General features: G+C 36.5%; 1 protein-coding gene and 1 long non-coding RNA gene across 5 annotated transcripts; one reads left to right on the top strand and one right to left on the bottom strand.

The window, feature by feature from the left end:
• Positions 1 to 142: 142 nt before the first annotated feature.
• LOC147473466 (uncharacterized) lies at positions 143 to 23,280 on the top strand. Of its 4 annotated transcripts, XR_015210449.1 has the most exons (4): positions 143 to 562; positions 733 to 1,515; positions 3,035 to 3,178; positions 22,469 to 23,280. It is a non-coding gene; the product is annotated as an uncharacterized LOC147473466 (long non-coding RNA). The 4 variants fall into 4 exon arrangements; XR_015210446.1 differs by lacking the exon at positions 143 to 562 and having other exon boundaries at positions 682 to 1,515; XR_015210447.1 differs by lacking the exons at positions 143 to 562; positions 22,469 to 23,280 and adding an exon at positions 3,304 to 4,128 and having other exon boundaries at positions 682 to 1,515.
• Positions 5,773 to 14,583, bottom strand: LOC147473467 (putative disease resistance protein At5g63020). The gene is given in 7 exon segments (XM_086587399.1): positions 5,773 to 6,648; positions 6,725 to 6,812; positions 7,648 to 9,905; positions 10,136 to 12,464; positions 12,466 to 13,175; positions 13,403 to 13,549; positions 14,412 to 14,583. Coding segments are annotated over 2 exon segments (1,854 nt in total). The 5' UTR covers positions 13,174 to 13,175; positions 13,403 to 13,549; positions 14,412 to 14,583; the 3' UTR covers positions 5,773 to 6,648; positions 6,725 to 6,812; positions 7,648 to 9,905; positions 10,136 to 11,318.
• Positions 23,281 to 23,301: the final 21 nt, after the last annotated feature.

The raw sequence follows: 23,301 nt of genomic DNA, 5'->3' as shown, positions 1-23,301 counted from the left end.
GGACATTCAGGATTCATTTCCAAAGGGAGATACTTTGAGTTTTAGTTGGGTAATCTAGTGCAACTCTTGTAATGTTGTTTTTTAGATTTAAGAAATTTAGGATTCAAAGAGGGAGGCCCTTGCTTTCGAGGTTAGAATCCCCTTTGACCGTGCTGAGGTTTTGTAGTTGTTATTCCTGCATATTCGTGCTTGTTTTGTGTGTTGTGTTTGTTTTGTTGTAGTTGTTTGAAGTTTCCAACCTTCTAATGTTGTAGTTTGATTGAAATCATTGTTTGATCGAATTCCACAACTACATTTTATCTATTATTGAAACAGCTCTTGTGAGAGTTGCTTAGAGGCGTCTAGTAATCTTCCATAAAATTAGCTTTTTGATAAACTTGTTTTCCGTTGATATCAATCATTTGATTTACTTTTAGTATGTGCTTTTAATTACGTAAATAGTATCTGTATGGATAGAAATTATATATGTAGAAAAATTTGTGCTTGTTATTCCTGCAGATTTTCCAAAGTTTCCCAATAGAAGTTGAACTAGAACTGGTCAACTGGGGTTGTTTTTAGGACGGTAAGTCGTATTGCTACCGAACTCCCTACAAAAGAAGGCAAGAACACAGAGACAACTTTGGAATTTTAAAATGGCTACAAAGCGTCGACTGTTTGCGTCTTCTTTGGTAGGGATCCACCGATCCACATATCAAGTCCGATTCTTACCAAGAGAATTTTGCGCATTTGTAGGGATACCATGCAAGTCAAATGTGATTGTTCAGTAAGTATTTGGTGTGGAATAATGGAAATTTGTGAACTTTTTCCTCGTCTATTGGTTCAAATGACTGAAACGTTAGTGTCAAAGAGTTGGACTTCTTACTGAAAAAGTCCTTAGAGAAGTTGATTATTATTTATCAATTTGTAACGGGAATATTGTGTTTACATTTAACCAGAACCCACAGCATCTATCTCTCCAATTGTGGACAGCAGACCTTCACCAGTTGATATATAATTTGGTCTGGAGGTCCTGGAGAGCTCCCACGGTTTTCAAGGGCCTTTCTTCTTGATGTAGACTAGAAAATGCCTGTGTATCTTAATTTGCAGTGAAAAAACAGTGATTTCTAAATGGATTTCTTGGAGATGGTGTGTGCTGTGAAGCTTTTTAAATTTATTGACAACCACTCCTACTATTGTCAGTGTAAAGGCTTTGGTGAAGGTGTTGCTGGATGCGGCAGATGCAAATGACAAATGATTTGCAATTTGCTCGAAGAAGAGGTGCTCTCTTACATTACCATATGTCTATACCTCTTACTATTTGACTGGTTATTGACTTACCGCCGTTTTTTTTGTTTTTTAAAACTTATGGTTGCTAACTTGCTATAATGTAGCGATTGAGAAATGCAAAAAGAACACTAGGTGACCATGTCAACAAGAAAATTCCATCTCTACAGACAAGATGTACTCAACATCATTTTGCTCCACTTGATACTACTCCGTCACTGGCCGTCTTAAGCTTGTATCTGAAGCTGGAGCGTATGCCTCTGTTTGTTTTCTTTGTTTTTTAACTTCATCGGGTTATATACTTATATATTCCTTATTTTTACTTTGTCACTGGACCGTGTGCTAGTAATGTTTTTGTATATAACAGGTTAGTAGTTAAGTGTGTAATGTAGACTGTCTCCTTTGGCATAATTGTACAACTGATGCTAATTTTCCTTTGATGATACTTGTACTAGGCTTAATGTAGACAAGAGTGGTTTAACAGCATTTGTAAGGTTTTTGAGTCATGGAGACATGAGAAATGCCTTGAGCATTTTCTAGGTTGAAAGTACCTAACATTTTACTCAGTTTCCCCCCAAAATGAAAATCATATGATTAGTGATTTGCTACTTCCTATCAGCTTAGAGTTTCCAAAGCTGACTATTATGTTATATTTAGTATTTGCAAGAAAAAACCACCTCTGCGGCCAAAAACTTGATCAATGTAGGTTCCATGCTGCAAGTTTCTGACATGCTCTTATCACTAGATTTTTATGGAGATAGTACTGCATTGACACCCTTTTACAATGGGAACAATCCACAGGGTTACCTTATATTACACTCCATAGGGTGACCCTCATTGGTCTTCACAATAAGCTTGCTTCAAATTCTTGTTAGTTATTGAAATCCTGTCTTAAACTTTCTTTGTGGATTCTATGCTACCTATTTAATTACCTGACATTATATTTGTAGCTGTTGACTTCTTTTTGGTGTGTGCAGTCAACACATATGGGGGCTGTTTGGCAGCCATTATGATAATCCATTACATGACCAATAATCTATTTGATTATCATAATTGATTTTGGGTATAAAAAGAACTTGTTTGGTAAAAATCTTAGAAACCATTATCTCATTCTCAAAATGAGATAATCCATTAAAACAAAAAAAACTATGGGGCTTATGGAGCAATTTGTATTAAGCTTTTGATCTCTAAATCGTTTGTTTGATTTATTTTTCATATATATAAAAAAAAACAAAAACTAGCTTAAGAATGAGAAACAAAAAGCATGGAGCTTTCCTCTTAAATGAGTTACCTTATTTTGTTTTTGTTTTTGTTTTAGTTTTAGTATTTTTCTCTTTCCATATTTGTTTTAGTAATTCAATAAAAAACTGATATGTATTTGGTTGTTTGGTATATTTTTTTGATAATGGCTTATGTCAAAATCATTTATATTAAAAATATTAGTTCTAGTTATAATAGTTGCCAAATGGCTCCATGGCTTCTTCTCACATAATTGAATAAGCTGTTTGCATATGCACTGGAAATACAATACTCAAAGACATTGAGCAGATATGTTTTTTGCCTCTAAATGAATCACTTATGACTGGTTTGAGAAATATAGTGCAATTATAGTCATTTCCAAAAGCAACTCATTCTTTATCTCACAATATCGAGGCTCTACCTCGACGTTATGCTGCCCAGCCTTATGGTTAAATTTGTTATATTTTTCTGTAATTGTTTTTTTTGTTCCATACTAAAACATGGTTCGTTTTTCGAACTTTACCGTGTTTAGGCATGTCTGAGATTAGGATGGGATCTTGGAGGCTTACTCAGGGATTCTTCAGGGCTTTAAAAGTACTGCAAAGGCACCACTATTGATGCCTTTTGCACCTCACATTCTCCAATTCTTGGACAGCTTGTATCAGGAGAAAGACATGTGAGTAATATTAAAGTCTATCCTCTTTTTCTTTCATAGTTTCATGTATGAATGTCTTTGATGGTGTTGTTGCTGATATCGTAATGTTTTTTAATCAGGGATGATCACGGTGACCAAGACTGCAGTTGGGCTACTGGGAGATTTGGCGGACACTCTAGGTAGTCATGCTGGTCCGCTAATTCAGCTGTCTGTGTCAAGCAGGGAATTTTAAATGAATGTTTGTCATCAGATGACCATTTGATTAAGGAATCTGCAGAATGGGCCAGATTAGCCATCACTCAAGCTGTTTCTGGTTGAGGATACTGCCTTGCTATTTTGTTGTTTGAGTCCCTGCATGCATTTAGTTGTCTAGTTCAAGTTCAGGATTGTGTACCGTTTGTCGGGGTTTCCCCATTCGTGCACAACCGGAGTCAGGGTCATTGGGTTGTCAATAATTTTTGTGTCAGCAGCATGGATTTGGGTTCTGTTTTTCGAAAGGATGGTGGGGGGAGGGGTTGATGAAATACTTTCTTCCATCTGCTATCTTGGTAGAAATTTTTCGAAGAAGTCGGTTGAAGATATAAATGTGTTCGGAGGAATGGGTGGAACATTGGAGATTTGGAGGTCTGCTTGAGGGTCATGTATGCTGACAAAGCCATGATTGCCTTTTCATACATGAAAGTACATACTGATTCTATGCATTACGTCATGCCATTACACAGATATGAACATATGATAGTCAGTTGATCGATGTCCTGGGTTGGAGTAGATAACACCTAAGAGTTTGTTGGATGACAAGATTTGGAGTCTGTACCACCTCCTGATGGTAAAGCGGGCTCAATGTCCCTCCACTTTTTTTTTCCCATTCCCTTTTTATTTCTCTTGTTTATTATAAAATTTTGTATGTAGTCTGCATTGTTAAATGTCATTTGTCCATCGGTCTATAATTGGTCTCATCATTTTTTCTTTTACTCATTTTGTACACTCATATCATCGTATGTGGGATTTGAGATTGCCCACTTACACTAGGGAATTTATGCATCTGTACTGTGTTTCTTATTAAGTTCTGCGATGCACTCTCTGTCACTGAATTAAGTTCGATAAAAGTTGGCCTTCCATGTTCGGTGGGGTCATATCTCTGCATGTCGGGCGCACTTGCATAGTTGCATGCAGTTGATCCACACTCTGAGCTATTACAGTTAAAAACGTTCTGTAGGAAGTTACAATTGACTTGTGGTGACCTGTATACAATTGACTTGTCGATTTTGTATATTCTTGAACAAAATTTTCATCGCATTTCAATAATTTAATCACAGGATTAACATTAAACAGCAAAGACTAGAGCAGTTGCAACTTGAGTCTATGAACACATCAAAATCGGTATGATATGAAGTGCTTTCATCAGGGAACAATGCTCTCGACAAAGGGTTGAAAGACGTACCAATTTTTCGGGTTAATCTCCAAAGATCTTAGTTGCTGCAGCTGGACATCGTAAACATGGTACCCATTTCCAACCTTTAAGATCAAGATTCTGCCATTTTCAAGAGTTGCAGAGTTGCTACAACATAAATTTCTTAGTGTAAAAATACCTGCAGGCAATACCGCAATAGTGATTGAGGAAATATATCACCCAAAAGTGATAGATTTACAGTGCATCGCTTTTCCCATACTCCTGTGTTGATATTTTTCAAAATCCATACATGCCACTGAGGAGATCTATCATTCCATGCGTCTGGCACGGTGGCACCACAATAGATGGACAACCTTCTATTTCATGTAATACTTTCTGCATTCTACATAAACAAACTGGAAGTTTTGATTTGCAAAACTTGTCCTCAACAGTGTCAAATGAAACTATGTATGACTCCTCCCGTGCAAACACAAAATGGAACACTCCGTTAATGGAAATTGAACCCTGGGTATAGGCACTGCTCAACTCAATTGGCGAACGTACCCATCATCTATTTATATTCCCCAGTAGAATTAATGAATGTGATTCCAGTTGACAGAGTATATAAACCTTGACTCCTTTTCGTACGAGGCAGTTGGAGGCTTGGAGCAGCTGACCAATGACAGGATTACAAGCGCACATTTTCCTCCATTTGGCAGAGGGTCTAGTAGTACTAAACCATTACAACTACTAATCACAAACTTTATGGTGTTATGATCAATACATAAATCCTTCACAGTAACCTCTTCATTCTTAATTTGTTTAATCTTAGGATCATAGATTCTGGGGCGAGCTGCTAATTAATTTGTACGGTTGTACTACAGTTTGCATTCATACCTCAAATGCTCAAACTGATTAAGTTCACGCCCATTAAGTCTTGTAAATATGTTAAAGAAGAAATCTTCCCCATGATATGGCATAACCAACCAAATTGTTATTCTTGCCGCAGTTAGACAAATCTTCCCACTTATCTGGCACAACCAAATCACTTTTCTTCTTTTTTTTCGATAATTTTTTTTTTTTTCGATAATTTCTAGTTGAAGATGTTCAAATCTTCAAGATTATTCTGATTTTCCATCATCAATTCCTCTTCTATATAGTTTTGTAGGTTTGTGGGAGGCATGTAGTTTTGGATTTGATACAACAAGCGAAAGTGGAATGAAACTTGAATGGAAGAACATCAATTAATCTAGCCAGTTCCAAAATTTACAATCTAATCTCTACAAAAGCTAAGATCTATTATCTGCAAAAGAAACAATCAAACTCAACTACCACGGAAAAAAGAGGGTGCTAATTGTAAGGTCCTTAGCCGTTTACATAAATAAATATAAGAGGATTGCTAATTCTAATTGGAATTCTAATTGGAATTCGAAAAGGAAACAACCAGGGAATTCTATATAGCTTTCGTTTGGTTACATTCCAAATTGGTTTAGGAAACTGGCCAGGGAATGAAGGGCGTACGTGCAGAAAATCTTTGAAGTGTGGTATTGGTTACCGGTTAGGAAATCCTACTTACTGACTGTCAATGAGGCAATGAAGAGCACACTGCCACCTTGGCCCTCGTTCAAGCATTAGGGGGCAGATACCCTTATCCTTGCTGAAATCCCCAACTACACCCTCAACCTCGACAAGGAGATCTGAATCTGCTTCCGCCATAGTTGGGAACTCCGTCTTATACTCTTATCCAATGATTTTCCATTACTCAAAACTTGCACCTTAAACTTTTCATGGATTGCATGCCCCACACCAGGTTCGTTTACCAACAAGTCTTACACTTTTCTGCTTCTTGTTCCACGGATCCAAACTGTTGCAGTCCGACGCTATCAACTTTGATGTCCTCCTCCAATCCTCCGGAGTCTTTGTGAGACAAGGCTCTTCATTTCTACAACCGCGCACATTCCCAGCACCAATGCAGAAATGGTGTTTTTTTGTCCTACCATATACCACCACGGCCATTAATTGTCTGAGATGATAATAACCGTGCAGCCATTTGATGCATATTTGTCCTTCCATCACCTTTTGAATCTGCATCAGTAAATGTCTGTAGCAAGGCAGCAATGAGAATATATAACAAACAGATATAAGGTAAGTGTACAATTCCAGAGAGAGAAGATGACCTTATCCACGATTGTTTCGACAACATCCTCAGTGAGGGTCAGATCAGACTCAATCAAAAGAGCCAACACCATCTCCTTTAACTGAAACCTGCAACAAAAGTTACATACAAACTGGTTTAAGAATCAGATTCTTACACATTGAAATGTTGTATGCCTTGAATAATTTGGTCTGAATGTCTGATGTCTTATATTCAGTCATGTGGTACGCCCTTTGGGACTCATTATGAATGACCCTTTGTTGCACATACAAAAGTATTGGTCGAAGACTTCTAATAATTTCATTATAAGTTGAGACATTTGTTTAATCGTGGACTTTTGTAAGCATATAAATTTGGTCTTGAACACCCACAATGAAATGCTTAAAATTTTCAATTGATTATTTACCAATCACCTCTCTGTAACTCATTTCTGGTTCTATTCTAATAAAATCCCTACTTGTGTTCATAAAAAAAAATGTATGGCTCCCCAAAGTCAGTGTGATCAAAACTGTGTTAAACATAGTCGATAAAATGATATGATATTTACTAGATTTTAAGATCACACATTCCCATCTCTAAATCCACATCTCTAGTTCAATAATCTGCATGATAACATGTGTCTTGTGTACTATAACATGCTTCTTGATAAGTCAAGCACATACATACAGAATAAATGGAGAGAGCCTGAATGATATATACTAAATATTGGAGGACTAAAAAGGAAGAATCTCCAAAAAATCACCTCCTCACGTTCAATTAAACTAGTCTGCCTTAGATCATATGGTTGAAATGCAACTACACAAAGAATTTACCAAAGTGTGATCAGCAAATTAAAGGATACAGTGGAAAGGGGGGTAGGTTTTTGGGTAACTGATTACCAGTAGAATCTAGTACGTTAATATGAGATCATGAATATAAGTGTAAGTAATGGGAATCAATTCTTACATGCAACTTCCTCCTCCAGTGAAACATTGGGATGAAGTCAAATTCCCCGGATTCAATAACACCATTGCGCTTCAAATCAAACAAATAAAAAACCTGTAATTTTAAACTTAAAACACCGACAGACATACAAAAAGGGATCAAAAGTTAAAGACCTGATTCACGGCGTACATGGAAAATATAGGTCAAACACTTGCTCATTGAACCGCTTGTGTAGAATAAATGTTCATAATTACAAAATGTGAGAAAGGAGTTATTTCCCCTATGCATGTTCTCTCTCGAACATCCACAGTTTCTTATACATCTACTACCCATTCAACATAATCCTTACAACATTATTTCTGCTGAGGAAATGTATTCCTTACAACATAGATTCCAGTCTTTCCAGTTTTAGCCAACCTCCAAAAGACTAATAGTATAATTAGATATGTATGATAGAGATATGCTTAACGAGTTATGTCTCATACTTGTTAAGTTTACAAAAAAACGGACAACCAAGCGATTGGACACAAGCTTCGCCATTAGTGATGTTTGACTTGTTTTTAGGGGATTTTCAATTGGTTAAAATATTTAAATATACGCTATATTTTTGGAACTTCATCAGAGCTTTTAGTGAGAGGTCTTAATCATTGTAAACCATGCAGGACTAAGGTCTAGCAACCGCCATGGGAACGCCTTTGACAGGGACCAACTATTTTCATTAAAAATTGCCTCCTTCGCCATCAGGGTGCCGCCTTTGACAACAGAGTTCATGATTGAAATTTTGAAATGAGATACACATACAAATAACTAAAATATACTCACAAGGGGATTCGAACTGTAGACTCCTCGTAACCAGGCGATCGTTTAACTTTCTTTGAGTAATAGCAGCCCATAAAACAAGCACAAGTCAAAGACCAAACTGTATGACAAGCAGGCGGCTACTATCCTACTGGCAGTTTTGAAATTTTGTACCTGTCAAACACATTAAAGTAGAATCAGTGCTTGAGTCAAGAGCAACAATACTTGAAGATTCTTGAATTTGGCTTCAGTTTGAAATGTTTGGAGGGGAAAATATGTCGGTGACCTATATTCAATCATGCCAATATAAATATAGAACCTAAGCCTATGCTTGAGAAGAAGTTATATAACAGTTCAGAAGAACTCCAATATCAAGTATGTAAAGGACAACTATCATGGTATATGTGAGATTTTTTCTTCAGGAAAATGAAATAAATCAAATTAAACGCGCTTCAATAGATCCCATTAACTGGAGGGGACTATATTGGTAGGACCAATCGGTGCCTAACACCAACTTTCAACCTTGGCCCTGTTTGTGAGTCAATGGTAATGTAATCACTGGATACTATTCAGGTTTAGGGAACTTCAATGAGTTTTTCGGACTATGTTCACATGTAATACGAGGAATTATCATTGCATAGCGTAAAAGTGCAAACATATGATTGCATATCAAACCAATAGTTTGACTAGTTTGTTATCATAATGCCAACTCACCAAATTCCTGACATATGAACAAACCAGGAATCTCCATATACATTCAAATCCATGAATAATTATAACCTTAATGCAAGAGAAGCCACAGCACTTACAAACTAAGCTAACTTTAACTCTTATGAAAAGGATAAAAGGATAAAGGCCAACTGAAATGAAAACAAGACTAGAATTTCTGATTCTCCACTAAAAATCAAAATAAATTCGAATTTGAACAACAACATCAGCATGGCCTATTATCTATCAAATTATTTCAAATTTGTTAAAAAGACAAAGTTTCATATCCAAAGCCTGAAACTACGGATGAACATGATACATACTTTGATCGAAACCCCGATTATCTAAGCAGAAAGGAAAACTGGTTTCGATATCTAACATTTGATTCCTTCGTAGCACTTGACCTTTCTTTTCCACAAGCACTTTGTAACTTGAAATCGAATAAGAGCTCTTTTCAATCCGATTAGAAAACGAGACGAAATCAATCATTCCTTTCTCGAAAGACATGTTAAGGACGTGGGTAGGGTAATCCCACTCGAGTGAATCCCACCACTCAAATACATCTTCTTGTTCATACATTAACTTGTTGCGTTCTCTGCGTCCAGTTTGACTGTTCAACAAATCACATTGCGGACACACACATAGACACCATTGATTGACAGGAACAAATAATTGAGAGTATAGAAGTCATTCTAAGTTTGACCATCACCAAAAGGAGTTCCAATACTATCGGTGACGATTCCTGCAATCGAAAACTCTAGAAACCAGTTCAACTGAAAAAACAAAACAACCAAATTCAAAATTCCAATCAATTGAAACCAAAACAAGACTAGAATTTCTGAATCTCCACGAAAAATCAACACAAATTCGAATTTATCTGTGGATAAATTGAACAACAAATTATTTGAAAATCTTTAAAAACGGCAACAAATCAAAGAAAATCCTAAAAAGAACAAAAGTTTCTGATGAAAAGCTTGAAACTACGGATGAACATGACACATACCTTGATTGAAAGGAATGAAAGAGATGTTCAGGACGTGGGTAATCCCACTCGAGTGAATCCCACCACTCTCTGCCTCCACGGATTTCTTTGAGAGAAGGTGGGGCTGACTGATGTTCTCGGTTGAACAGAGGGAGCCTTTTCAATTCAGGACAAATAAATGCTTCAACTGTTTGAAGAGAGTCACAAACCATCACGCCCTTCCAAATGCTCTTCAGTTTCGGTAGATTCCTGAAGAATAATATCTTCAACCTTGGGAGTGCGACAGTATAATCAATTTCACATGCTTCTTCTTCTTCTACAATTAGTTCCTCCAATTCCGCACAATTACACACGGTGATCTTTTCCAGGTATTGAAAGTGTTGTAATAACCTAGTTGAAAATAGGCGGTCGAGTTTGACTTCGTGTTAATTGTAACATACTGCCAAGAGTTGCTGTACATGAATAGCTGACTCCAATTGCTCTTCAGTTTTGGTAATCCATTTAATTCCAAATTATGTAACCTAGGGAGTACTGGAATGGCACCACTCTCATCTCCATCCGCTACCACTAGCTCCTCCAATTGTGAGCAATTCACAACTTTTATCTCTTCAAGGTTAAGAAGCTGTTGAAGCAACCTAGACGAGAATAAAACTTTGATATTATCACAACGATAGATATCTAACCTCTTCAAACAAGGAAAAGCTCCGTGTGCGATACCCATGCTCTCGACTCGTTGTAGGAAGGGCAACTCTGATAACCTTGAGATTTCATTGAAATGTTGAACCTGAAGAAATTGAATGCTTTTTGGAAGTCGGAGGGCATTGCAAGGAATACCCTTTCTGTTGGACAAACATAGACTTCTCTCGTGCTGACCTACGAAATATATGTGGCTTTCTATTTGAATAAAATACTTTTTTAACTTTTCAAAGTTTGTAAATTCACCATAGGAAATAAAGTCCGACTGCTCGTGAAATTTGATTTCAAGATTCTCCAAGTGTGTCAAGCTTGAGAGTTCCTGCACGAAATCTCCCCCTCTTTCTCGCGCATACACATATTTCGGTTCTATTCCCCTCAATTTTAACTCTTCAAGTAAAGAAAACTTGGATATCAATCCTGAAGGGATCATTTCTTTCAATCTAACATTGAAACTGAGATCAAGGCTTCTGAGGTTGACCAACATTTCCATCCCATGAGGCGCTTTCTTTTATGGCGAACATGTGAGCTTCAACACTCTCAGTGACTGAAGCTTGGATAGAGAAGGCACTCTAACTAATTTCCGACATTCAATTAAGAGTAAACCACGAAGATTCACCAAATCAGAAAGTGAATCTGGTAATGACTCAATACTAGTCTGAGATAAATCAAGAACCGTCAGACTATTCATGTGCCTAAAAAAACCAGGCGCAACGTGTTTCAGTGAACCATCAAAATTTTGAGCAAAGATCAATGTCAAGAGTTTTGGGCATTTCGGAATAATTGGAATATTTTCTATTCCACTTCCCATAAACGAAACCCTCTCAAGATCTTCCGACCAATCATCTTCATGCGGTATTTTTGTTGATGAAAGCCCAGTTCTGACCATGAATTTAGGTTTTGATTTTGTGATGTAAAGAGCCATATCCCTAATCAAATCATGCATTTTAACAAGGTCCCTATAACCACGACCTTCTGAAGAAACTTCTTCTAACATGCAACAACGCTTTAGTATATTCAGAATAACACGGCCACGAAGCATTTCATCTTCTTTGCTGGATCCCTCCACGAACCCTTCCATAACCCAATACTCAATCAACTTACTAGTGTCGATTATATAATCTTCAGGATACAATGCACAATATAAGAAACACTTCTGGTGGTTTTCCTTTAGTTGATCGTAACTGAATTTCAGACGCTGAATGACTTTCTCCTCCATGGGCATGTTCAAACCTGTAGATTCTCGCAGATCTGATAATGCAACTCGCCACTCATCAACATCTTTTCTTCTCAGAGATCGACCAATTGTGACTATTGCAAGTGGCAAACCACAACATTCTGCAACAACTGCTTTTGCAAACTTTTCCACTTGAGGAACAAGCTCCTCACCAACATTTGCCATGAACAGTTCCCACGCTTCGTCCTCAGAAAGCTGTTCAACTTTGACATCTTTCTGGCACAGCATCCCTTCGCACACTTCCCTTGACCTAGTAGTCAATATTATCTTGCACCCATTGTCTTTTGTGGGTTCAGGAACTCCAAGATCCAGTAAATCGAATGCTTCCCATATGTCGTCTAGGATAAGCACAAACTTTCCCCTTCTACGCAATGCACTTAGCAACAATGATGACCGTGTAGCTTCATCTTGTTCAGCAGAAAAGATCCAATGTGACTTTCTTTGCAATCTCGCTTTGAAGTTTTTGAGCATTAACATCTTTGGATACAGTGACCCACATAACCCTTTCGAAGCGGCTTTGTTGTTGCAAGAGTCGATTATTGATGTTCTTCATTAAAGTGGTTTTGCCCACGCCACCCATCCCATAGACACCAATTTTCTGAAATTCATCACCTAGTAAACATTCCCAAACCATCTCCAAGTTCTTGCCAGCAGTAGTTTTACCAATCAGTCTTGTTGTTGCCATCTCCATTCCTGTCTCTTGAACAAAAAATGCTAACGCCTCGTCTGAGAACGGACCAGCATTTAAGAGATTAGTCATCTCATCAATCAACTTGAGCATTTGTTTTCCCAATTTTGCTCTTGAAGAACAATTAGGTAAAACTCCACTTAAGCAACTGTTCGGTACTTGGGCTTGGGTTTGCACCACATCCACCTCGGATATAACACCATTGGCTGTATTCAACCAGTTTTCTACAATACTTGTGCGCACCTTTCCTTCCCCCTCCGCAATCAACAGTTTAGCTTTTACATCGTTTACTTGGGCAATCAATTCTTGTTTTCTGTCTCTCAACGACTGAACTTCTTCTTTCGAACTTTTAATATACTTACACTTCTCTTCCAGTGATGCGTTCATGCTGTTACACCCACAACTCAATATGGTTCCAATAGCTGCTACAAGGATCTCCATTCCTGTCATTACAACACATTAATTACTTGTTAAGAGATAGTCATCATTGGACTTTATCAGTAGAATTGGTTAGCTCAGATTTCAAATAAGTGATGGATCAAGAGTTTAAGTTTGCAAAACATGGTTATGTTGTTAACCTTTAACAATGAAAGACGACTAAAAAACAAGAGTAATAATCAAGTGTATAATAGCAACTAACAAGGAAGAAGAAAATTTGTAATAAACTGACCTTATATATAATATAATTGATGGAGTGATGTTAAACTGAGTACTAGTCCAAGATCGACCAAGCTAAGCAGAGCACCACAAAGAAGTTATGGAAAACTCTCTCTGCTGTTTGTGATGAAATGAAAAAAACCAACAACTCTGTTTCTTCCTACAGTAAATAAAGAGAGAATGTGTGAACCACAAATATCTTACATAGTGTATTATCAGGTTTCCACTTTTCTTTCAGTAGTACTTGGATCTATAATAAGGTACGTAGAAGAGAATTTATATAGTATATATAGAGCTGATGACCTTATAGTTGGTAGGAACTGATGTTATAGACTGGATGGAATAATAAGCTGATCTGATCAGGAACAAACACCAAGCAGAAAGCTTATACAGGCACACTCTTAGGCTCCACTCACTCTTGTTGAACAATGAAATTCAGGAAAGCACACTCTTGGATCTCTCTGTATTACAAAATGAATTGAAGAAGCCAACTCTGTTTCTTGACGAAAGTGTGAAGAAAGTCGCTATGATTTTCTTGATACTGTTGATAGTGTGAAGAAAGTCACCATGCTAAGCTTGCACGCACTATGATTTTCGTCCAAGTCAAAAAAAGTATCTGGATTTACCAATAGGCGTGGGAAGGAATCTATTGTTATCCACGAGGAGCATAAAGTTGGGTGTACAGTGGAGATGCTAACGGGGTAGAAATTTTAACACGGTAACTTTCAGAATTATTGGAGATTTTATGAATTGAGGTTTGAGGGTGAACAATTGCTTTTATGGCATATTTTAAGCTCAAGGCCAGAAATGCAGGTTACTCATTGAAATGTGTATAATTACATTGGTGTTTCAGAGGGAGCCTTTCAGTTTCAACTACTGCTCCAGCAACTTCCATACTTGTCATTACAACAGATTGGTTGTTAATTAAAGTGACGAGACATGATAGAGTTACTCCAGTAGGATATATGTAAAATACATAACATCAAGTAAATAGAGAATGTGAATGAGTTAAAGAATCTCACTTGCTTGAGCAGTTGGTTGTTCTCTGAACCTCTAATAACAAGACCCAAAGGAAAATGTTCAAGTACAAATTGGATATCTGCAAGTTTAAAATCATGTAAAGGTGGAGAATTAGTAGATAAAAACACAAATCAGTTTTAAGAGATAGTCATCATTGAACTTTATCAGTAGAATCGGTTAGCTCACAAATAAGTGATGGATCAAGAGTTCAAGTTTGCAAAACATGGTTATGTTGTGAACATTTAACAATGAATGACGATTAAAAAAAAAAAAGTAATAATCAAGTGTATAATAACAACAATAAACAGGGAAGAAGAATTTTTTTAATAAACTGACCTTATATAAAATAATTATTGATCGAGTGATGTTAAGCTGAGTAAGTCCAAATCGACAAAGACCTCTATAAATAAAAAAACCAGTAACTCTGTTTACCTACAGTCAAAATGAGCCAACTTGTTTCCCAAAGAAAAGAGAGTATTTGCCTTACCACTTCAACAAAAAAGTTTAAAAAGCTTTGTCCCATATTCCCTTACCACTAACTAAAGCTAAAGAGAGTAGTTTGCTTAGCTTGCACGCACTTCCAAGGCAAAAAAGGTTTACTACCAAAGCTTTGTCCCATATTCCCTTACCACTTTACAACCTGTGGGACATCTTTGAATGATAATCTTACTTTACTTCCGCTATATTCGAAGGATAAAAGGTTTCCTGCTTCCACCTCGATTCCGTTTAACTTAAAACAATAAGTTACAGCTAAGTGCTTTAATCGGAGAGATGGACCTGAAAATTTTAAGTTAGTAGGCCAGGAAAAAAACAATCTTTTATACTGAACCATTCAAGATAAAAACAGTTGGACAAGATACTTGTCACTTCTGTTTGGTTTAGCCACATGTTTTCCATTCTAAGGGATATAAGGGAGTTGAAACTTTTGAACTCTGGAGGAAGCTTGAAAATGCAACAGTTCAGATACAGATGCTTTAAGGCAGAACCAACCACATCCTTCAGCAAAACTCCAGTTAGGGAATTCGTATAACTTTTCATAACCCATGGACAAACCAAAATTGAGCACGTTCAGATCAAGATGAAGCTCTTGAATTCCCTGCCCCGCTACTAACTCAATCCACCGATAAATATAAGAAGCGGACGTTTTATCCAAGAAACAAAAATCCGAAGTGAATTTATCCTTGCACTATGGTGAAGTTCAAAAATCTGATCAACCCACTTAACAAATTTACACCTTTCTTGCAGTAACAAATCTTGGCTCTTTCCCCTAAAGTGATGTGCGGGATAATCATATCCCATCATGTTTACAGCATCTAAGTTGAGGCAAGAGAAAGATGTACTCCACAGATTCCTCCATCGGTGTGAAAGGATGCTAGTATTTGCTCCTTCTCTCATTGTCAAAAATGATATGATAAACAAAAGAATTTCATCTGGCAGTAAGCTGATACGATCGTCCACAATCTTGTGGTTCTACACATTTTGGAAAGAAATTCTCGTAAGAAATATGATGTGCCAATACCAATTTTGCACTTCCTCTAAAATCTAAATCAAGAACTAGCTAATAATGAATTCCAAGTCACTTATTGCCGCAGACAATGATATGATTCACAAATTTTTACTTTCCGTTTTCATTTCTTTTCTTCTTGATATGCACGGGTATATACATGCATGGATATTTAAGTTCTTCCCCATCTTTTCATTTGAAGGAAAATCTAGTGCGAGCAGAAAACCAAAAAAAAAAATGACTGAGGTAACCTACTAACCTATAACATAACAAGTGACCTTAGAAAAGGAAGGGTTCTTTTAAAATCGACCCCAAAACAATTATTACAAAGCGGACTCCCACAAAAAAAAATTGATTAAATTTTGTCTTAAACGACCAAAATCTAAAAAAAAAATAATTATTACAAATATATTATTGGTCTAAAAAAATTTGAATTCGAAAACCCCAAACTTAAACCAAAACGCTACCACTGCGTTTTGGACTTAGTCCCAAACGACGGCTTGCCGCACCGGTTAAGAGCCCAAAAACGTAACTTTGAATTTTTTTCAAAAGTTCAAATCCCAAAACGACATGGCCACATTATTATTTTTCACTAAAAAGCAAAACGATGTGGCCATATCGTTTGGGATTTAACTTCAAAAAAATGGCCACACCGTTTTTCTTTCCAAATCCCAAACGACATGGCCACATCGCTTGACTCAGTCTCTCGATATATGGCCACACCGTTTGGACTTAGTCCAAAAAATGTGGCCAATAAATTGGGATTTGAACTTGAAAAAAATATATAGTTACGTGTTTTTGGCTCTTAACCGGTGTCTTTATATCGTTTATTTAAATCCCAAACGACTTGGCCACACCGTTTGAACTTCCAAACGACCGACGCACAAGCCCAAGTTCCAAAACGTAACTTTATATTTTTCAAAGTTCAAATCTTAAACAACGTAAACCACTTTGGCCGTTTAAGTTTTGGGTTTCAATTCAAATTTTTTAGACCAATAAGCACACTTCAGAATAATTGTTTTTTTTTAGATTTTTTGAAAGTAATGGCAAATTTGTAATAACTGTTTTTTTGGTGGGAGTCCGCCCAACACAAATTGAGGTCCGTCAGTAATAGGACCCTAAAAAAATGACTGAGGTAACCTACTAACCTATAACATAACAAGTGACCTTAAAAAAGGAAGAGAGTCTCGCAACGCCACAGGCATACAAGCAAGTGAGAAAAACTGGCTGTGTGGGTTAGTACCATAGACAAAACAACACAAAACAAAAAATAAAAATAAATTGACCAATATTTCATACGAATAAGGTTGATTTTTTTCATTGAACACCAAAGTTAAAAAAATAAATAAAAAACACCAAAGTTTTTTGGATCTTGGTTGAGGGTGGCTGTGAGACTTAAGGCGAGCATCTAGGTGTATGCCTTATTGCCCTGGACAATAGATGCCTAGAAAATAAAGTGGAGAATTTGAATGAATTGGTGTTGATTGAATTGGAAAAGGAGATGTGGGATTAAACATCAAATATGTTATGATTTTAAGACACACCATATTTTGAAAAAACCGTGGAATCACGTGATCCACGTGTCCGGCTCAAAACATATTGCATGTAATTTACCTACAGACATATTTTTTGTCATCACCGATACTTCCAAATCATAAATAATGATGTATCAACATATTGCATGTAATTTACCTCGAATTTTGATATTTTGCCGTGTCCGACAATTCGTATCCGTGTCCGATACGGTGTGTCAGTGTAACCTAGTGAAATAACGTAAGGCAAATTGCTTTCATAATTTGCTAGCTTAAGGAGATGGATAGAATGAGAGGGAAGAGTTTAACTCTTATATTCCACGGAAAGTTGATTTTAGGAACCAACCACAACCAATATCTACTTACCTAAAAGTAATATAACATTGTACAATAGGTTTATAACTTCATCCACCTAAGAATGAATCTGACAGATCAAGCACCTCAAATCCAATGTAACATTCATTTGATACCCCATGAGGTATGACCAGAGGGGTATATAAAAAATGTGTCATAGGCTGGTGAACTGGTGAGGGGTGACGGTTGTGCCATGGTTTGGTCTCACTTCTTTTAGGAAGTTGTTCTAGATCCTAGATAAAGGTAATTATCCGTCAATTTCTAACGTTGAGGCATTTTTAGGTGCATTTCACCATAGAGTTGGTAAGAATATTGTAGTCCAGTAAGCCGTGGTTACTTAGTTAGTCTGACGTGGAATATTAAGCCTCGATCCATTCATTTCAAACAAATTCCAGTCCAGTAAGCAAAGTCATTTTGCCGATATGTGCAACTTCTTCTTCTTCTTCTTGAATTTGTGCGTGTGCGTGTTTGAAATGTTTTGTTGTGTGTGTGTTTGGGGTTTGGGGTTTGGGGCTTCAATTGTTGTGGATATGCAATTGTTTTGAACTTTGTGTTTGTCTTGAGCACTTGTAGTTAACTATAATCCGGTTTTCCAAGTGCATTAGGTTATACGCGCCTGGATTAGAGACAAATGCCGGGTTAATGAATTGAGGGTTTTCACTAAGAAAATCAAACCTCAATGGGTGCACTTAAACACGTCCTGATTCATAAGGATTTGGGGAAAATAAATTGAGTTTCTATATTGGTAGTGGTTACAGAATTTGTTTTGGGGATTTAGGCCTCTAAAATAACACCCGCTGCTGTTGGAAATTTTGTGGTTGTTATTCGAATTTGAACCAGAACTAGGGTGATTGAAGGACTTGGCAGGTGGTTCTACCACTAGAGTCCCTACAAAAGAACTTTTTCGGAAAATGTTTGCACAAGTTAAATGTGAATGTTCATTAAGTATTTGGTGTGGAATAATGGATATTCAGGATTCATTTCAAAAGGGAGATACTTTGAGTTTTAGTTTGGTAATCATAATGCAACTATTCTAATGTTGTTTTATGATTTAAGAAACCAGGATTCAAAGAGGGAGGCCCTTCAAATCCATGAATAATTTTAACCTTAAGTTTTAGAAATGTAATAGAAACAAACTTTTTGATGAATTTATTTCCAATCCATATCAGTCTTTTCCTTCATTTTAAATATAGTTTTGTTAACTTAAATGGTATTGGAAATATAAAATATTTCTGTTGAGGTTTTGTAGTTGTTATTCCTGCATATTCATACTTGTTTTGTGTGCTGTGTTTGTTTTGCAAACTTGTAGTTGTTTGAAGTTTCCAACCTTCTAATGTTGTAGTTTGATTGAAATCATTGTTTGATCAATTCCACAACTACATTTTATCTATTATTTCTAGTATTTTAAGGGGAAGAGTCAATGTTTACCAGAATCTAAATGCTTGAAAAAATGAAAAGGATAAACCTTCCAACAACAGAAATGGAAACATCTCTCACATGCATTTCTTATTAAGAGTGCTACAAGGCAAATATATCATGGTCATATACATCTAAATTGTGTTGCTTTGGGAAATCCAAGCATTTTATCCTTTTTTTATGGGGATTTTTTTTTTCAGACAAAAAAGTGGGTTTTGGTTTTTGGTTAAACTTCCATATTTAGTAGGCTTGCTAAGAAACAGCTCTTGTGAGAGTTGCTTAGAGGCGTCCAGTAATCTTCCATAAAATTAGCTTTTTGATAAACTTGTTTTCCGCTGATATCAATCATTTGATTTACTTTTAGTATGTACTTTTAATTACGTAAATAGTATCTGTATGGATAGAAATTATATATGTAGAAAAATTTGTGCTTGTTTTTCCTGCAGATTTTCCAAAGTTTCCCGATAGAAGTTGAACTAGAACTGGTCAACTGGGGTTGTTTTTAGGACGGTAAGTCGTATTGCTACCGAACTCCCTACAAAAGAAGGCAAGAACACAGAGACAACTTTGGAATTTTAAAATGGCTACAAAGCGTCGACTGTTTGCATCTTCTTTGGTAGGGTTCCACATATCAAGTCCGATTCTTACCAAGAGAATTTTGCGCATTTGTAGGGATACCATGCAAGTCAAATGTGATTGTTCAGTAAGTATTTGGTGTGGAATAATGGAAATTTGTGAACTTTTTCCTTGTCTATTGGTTCAAATGACTGAAACGTTAGTGTCAAAGAGTTGAACTTCTTACTGAAAAAGTCCTTAGAGAAGTTGATTATTATTTATCAATTTGTAACGGGAATATTGTGTTTACATTTAACCAGAACCCACAGCATCTATCTCTCCAATTGTGGACAGCAGACCTTCACCAGTTGATATATAATTTGGTCTGGAGGTCCTGGAGAGCTCCCCACGGATCTGATTTTTCAAGGGCCTTTCTTCTTGATGTAGACTAGAAAATGCCTGTGTATCTTAATTTGCAGTGAAAAAACAGTGATTTCTAAATGGATTTCTTGGAGATGGTGTGTGCTGTGAAGCTTTTAAATTTATTGACAACCACTCCTACTATTGTCAGTGTAAAGGCTTTGGTGAAGGTGTTTGCTGGATGCGGCAGATGCAAATGACAAATGATTTGCAATTTGCTCGAAGAAGAGGTGCTCTCTTACATTACCATACGTCTATACCTCTTACTATTTGACTGGTTATTGACATACCACCGTTTTTTTTTTTAAAACTTATGGTTGCTAACTTGCTATAATGTAGCGATTGAGAAATGCAAAAGAACACTAGGTGACCATGTCAACAAGAAAATTCCATCCCTACAGACAAGATGTACTCAACATCATTTTGCTTCACTTGATACTACTCACGTCACTGAGCGTCTTAAGCTTGTATCTGAAGCTGGAGCGTATGCCTCTGTTTGTTTTTCTTTGTTTTTAACTTCATCGGGTTACATACATATATTCCTTATTTTTACTTTGTCACTGGACCGTGTGTGCTAGTAATGTTTTTGTATATAACAGGTTAGTAGTTAAGTGTGTAATGTAGACTGTCTCCTTTGGCATAATTGTACAACTGATGTTAATTTTCCTTTGATGATACTTGTACTAGGCTTAATGTAGACGAGAGTGGTTTAACAGCATTTGTAAGGTTTTTGAGTCACATATGATTAGTGATTTTTACTCAGTCCCCTAAAAAAATGAAAATCATATGATTAGTGATTTGTTACTTCCTATCAGCTTAGAGTTTCCAAAGCTGACTATTCTGTTATATTTAGTATTTGCAAGAAAAAAAACACCTCTGCAGCCAAAAACTTGATCAATGTAGGTTCCATGCTGCAAGTTTCTGACTTGCTCTTATCACTAGATTTTTATGGAGATAGTACTGCATTGACACCCTTTTACAATGGGAACAATCCATAGGGTTACCTTATATTATACTCCATAGGGTGACCCTCATTGGTCTTCACAATTAGCTTGCTTCAAATTCTTGTTAGTTATTGAAATCCTGTCTTAAACTTTCTTTGTGGATTCTATGCTACCTCTTTAATTACCTGACATTATATTTGTAGCTGTTGACTTCTTTTTGGTGTGTGCAGTCGACACATATGGGGGCTGTTTGGCAGCCATTATGATAATCCATTACATGACCAATAATCTATTTGATTATCATAATTGATTTTGGGTATAAAAGAACTTGTTTGGTAAAAAATCTTAGAAACCATTATCTCATTCTCAAAATGAGATAATCCATTAAAAAAACAAAAAAACTATGGGGCTTTATGGAGCAATTTGTAGCTTTGATCTCTAAATCATTTGTTTGATTTATTTTTCATATATATATAAAAAACTAGCTTAAGAATGAGAAACAAAAAGCATGGAGCTTTCCTCTTAAAATGAGTTACCTTATTTTGTTTTAGTTTTAGTTTTGTTTTAGTATTTTCTCTTTCCATATTTGTTTTAGTAATTCAATAAAAACTGATATGTATTTGGTTGTTTGGTATATTTTTTGATAATGGCTTATGTCAAAATCATATATTAAAAATATTAGTTCTAGTTATAATAGTTGCCAAATGGCTCCATGGCTTCTTCTCACATAATTGAATAAGCTGTTTGTGTATGCACTGGAAATACAATACTCAAAGACATTGACCAGATATGTTTTTCGCCTCTAAATGAATCACTTATGACTGGTTTGAGAAATATAGTGCAACTATAGTCATTTCCAAAAGCAACTCATTCTTTATCTCACAATATCGAGGCTCTACCTCGACTTTATGCTGCCCAGCCTTAATTGTTTTTGTTCCATAAAAACATTTTTTCGATTTTTTTAGGCTGTAATTGTTTTTGGAGGCTTCCATATTAAAACATGGTTCATTTTCCGATATATCGCCGAATATATCTTTACCGTGTTTAGGCATGTCTGAGATTAGGATGGGATCTTTATATCATCATATAATTGCTTACATATATCGGTTGAGGGATTCTTCAGGGCTTTTTAAAAGTTTGGAATAGTAATGCAAATATCGGCACCACTGCATTGATTGATGCCTTTTGCACCTCACATTCTCCAGTTCTTGGACAGCCTGTATCAGGAGAAAGACATGTGAGTAATATTAAAGTCTATCCTTTTTTCCTTTCATAGTTTCATGTATGAATGTCTTTGATGGTGTTGTTGCTGATATCATAATGTTTTTAATCAGGGATGATGCGGTGACCAAGACTGCAGTTGGGCTACTGGGAGATTTGGCGGACACTCTAGGTAATCATGCTGGTCCGCTAATTCAGCTGTCTGTGTCAAGCAGGGAATTTTAAATGAATGTTTGTCATCAGATGACCATTTGATTAATCTGCAGAATGGGCCAGATTAGCCATCACTCAAGCTGTTTCTGGTTGAGGATACTGCCTTGCTATTTTGTTGTTTGAGTCCCTGCATGCATTCAGTTGTCTAGTTCAAGTTCAGGATTGTGTACCGTTTGTCGGGTTTCCCCATTCGTGCACAACCAGAGTTAGGATCATTGGGTTGTCAATAATTTTTGTGTCAGCAGCATGGATTTGGGTTCTGTTTTTCGAAAGGATGGTGGGGAGGGGTTGATGAAATATTTTGTTCCATCTGCTATCTTGGTAGAAATTTTTCAAAGAAGTTAGTTGAAGATATAAATGTGTTCGAGAGAAATGGGTGGAACATTGGAGATTTGGAGGTTCTGCTTGAGGGGCATGTATGCTGACAAAGCCATGATTGCCTTTTCATACATGAAAGTACATACTGATTCTATGCATTATGTCATGCCATTACACAAATATGAACATATGATAGTCAGTTGATCGATGTCCTGGGTTGGAGTGGATAACACCTAAGAGTTTGTTGGATGACAAGATTTGGAGTCTGTACCACCTCCTGATGGTAAAGCGGGCTCAATGTCCCTCCACCTTTTTTTTTACCCTTTTATTTCTCTTGTTTATTATAAAATTTTGTATCTAGTCTGCATTGTTGAATGTCATTTGTCCATCAGTCTATAATTGGTCTCATCATTTT

The sequence above is a fragment of the Coptis chinensis genome, unplaced genomic scaffold (genome assembly GCF_015680905.1).
Source record: "Coptis chinensis isolate HL-2020 unplaced genomic scaffold, ASM1568090v1 utg2528_pilon_pilon, whole genome shotgun sequence".
Taxonomy (NCBI): domain Eukaryota; kingdom Viridiplantae; phylum Streptophyta; class Magnoliopsida; order Ranunculales; family Ranunculaceae; genus Coptis; species Coptis chinensis.
This window is presented reverse-complemented; position numbering and strand designations above follow the sequence as displayed.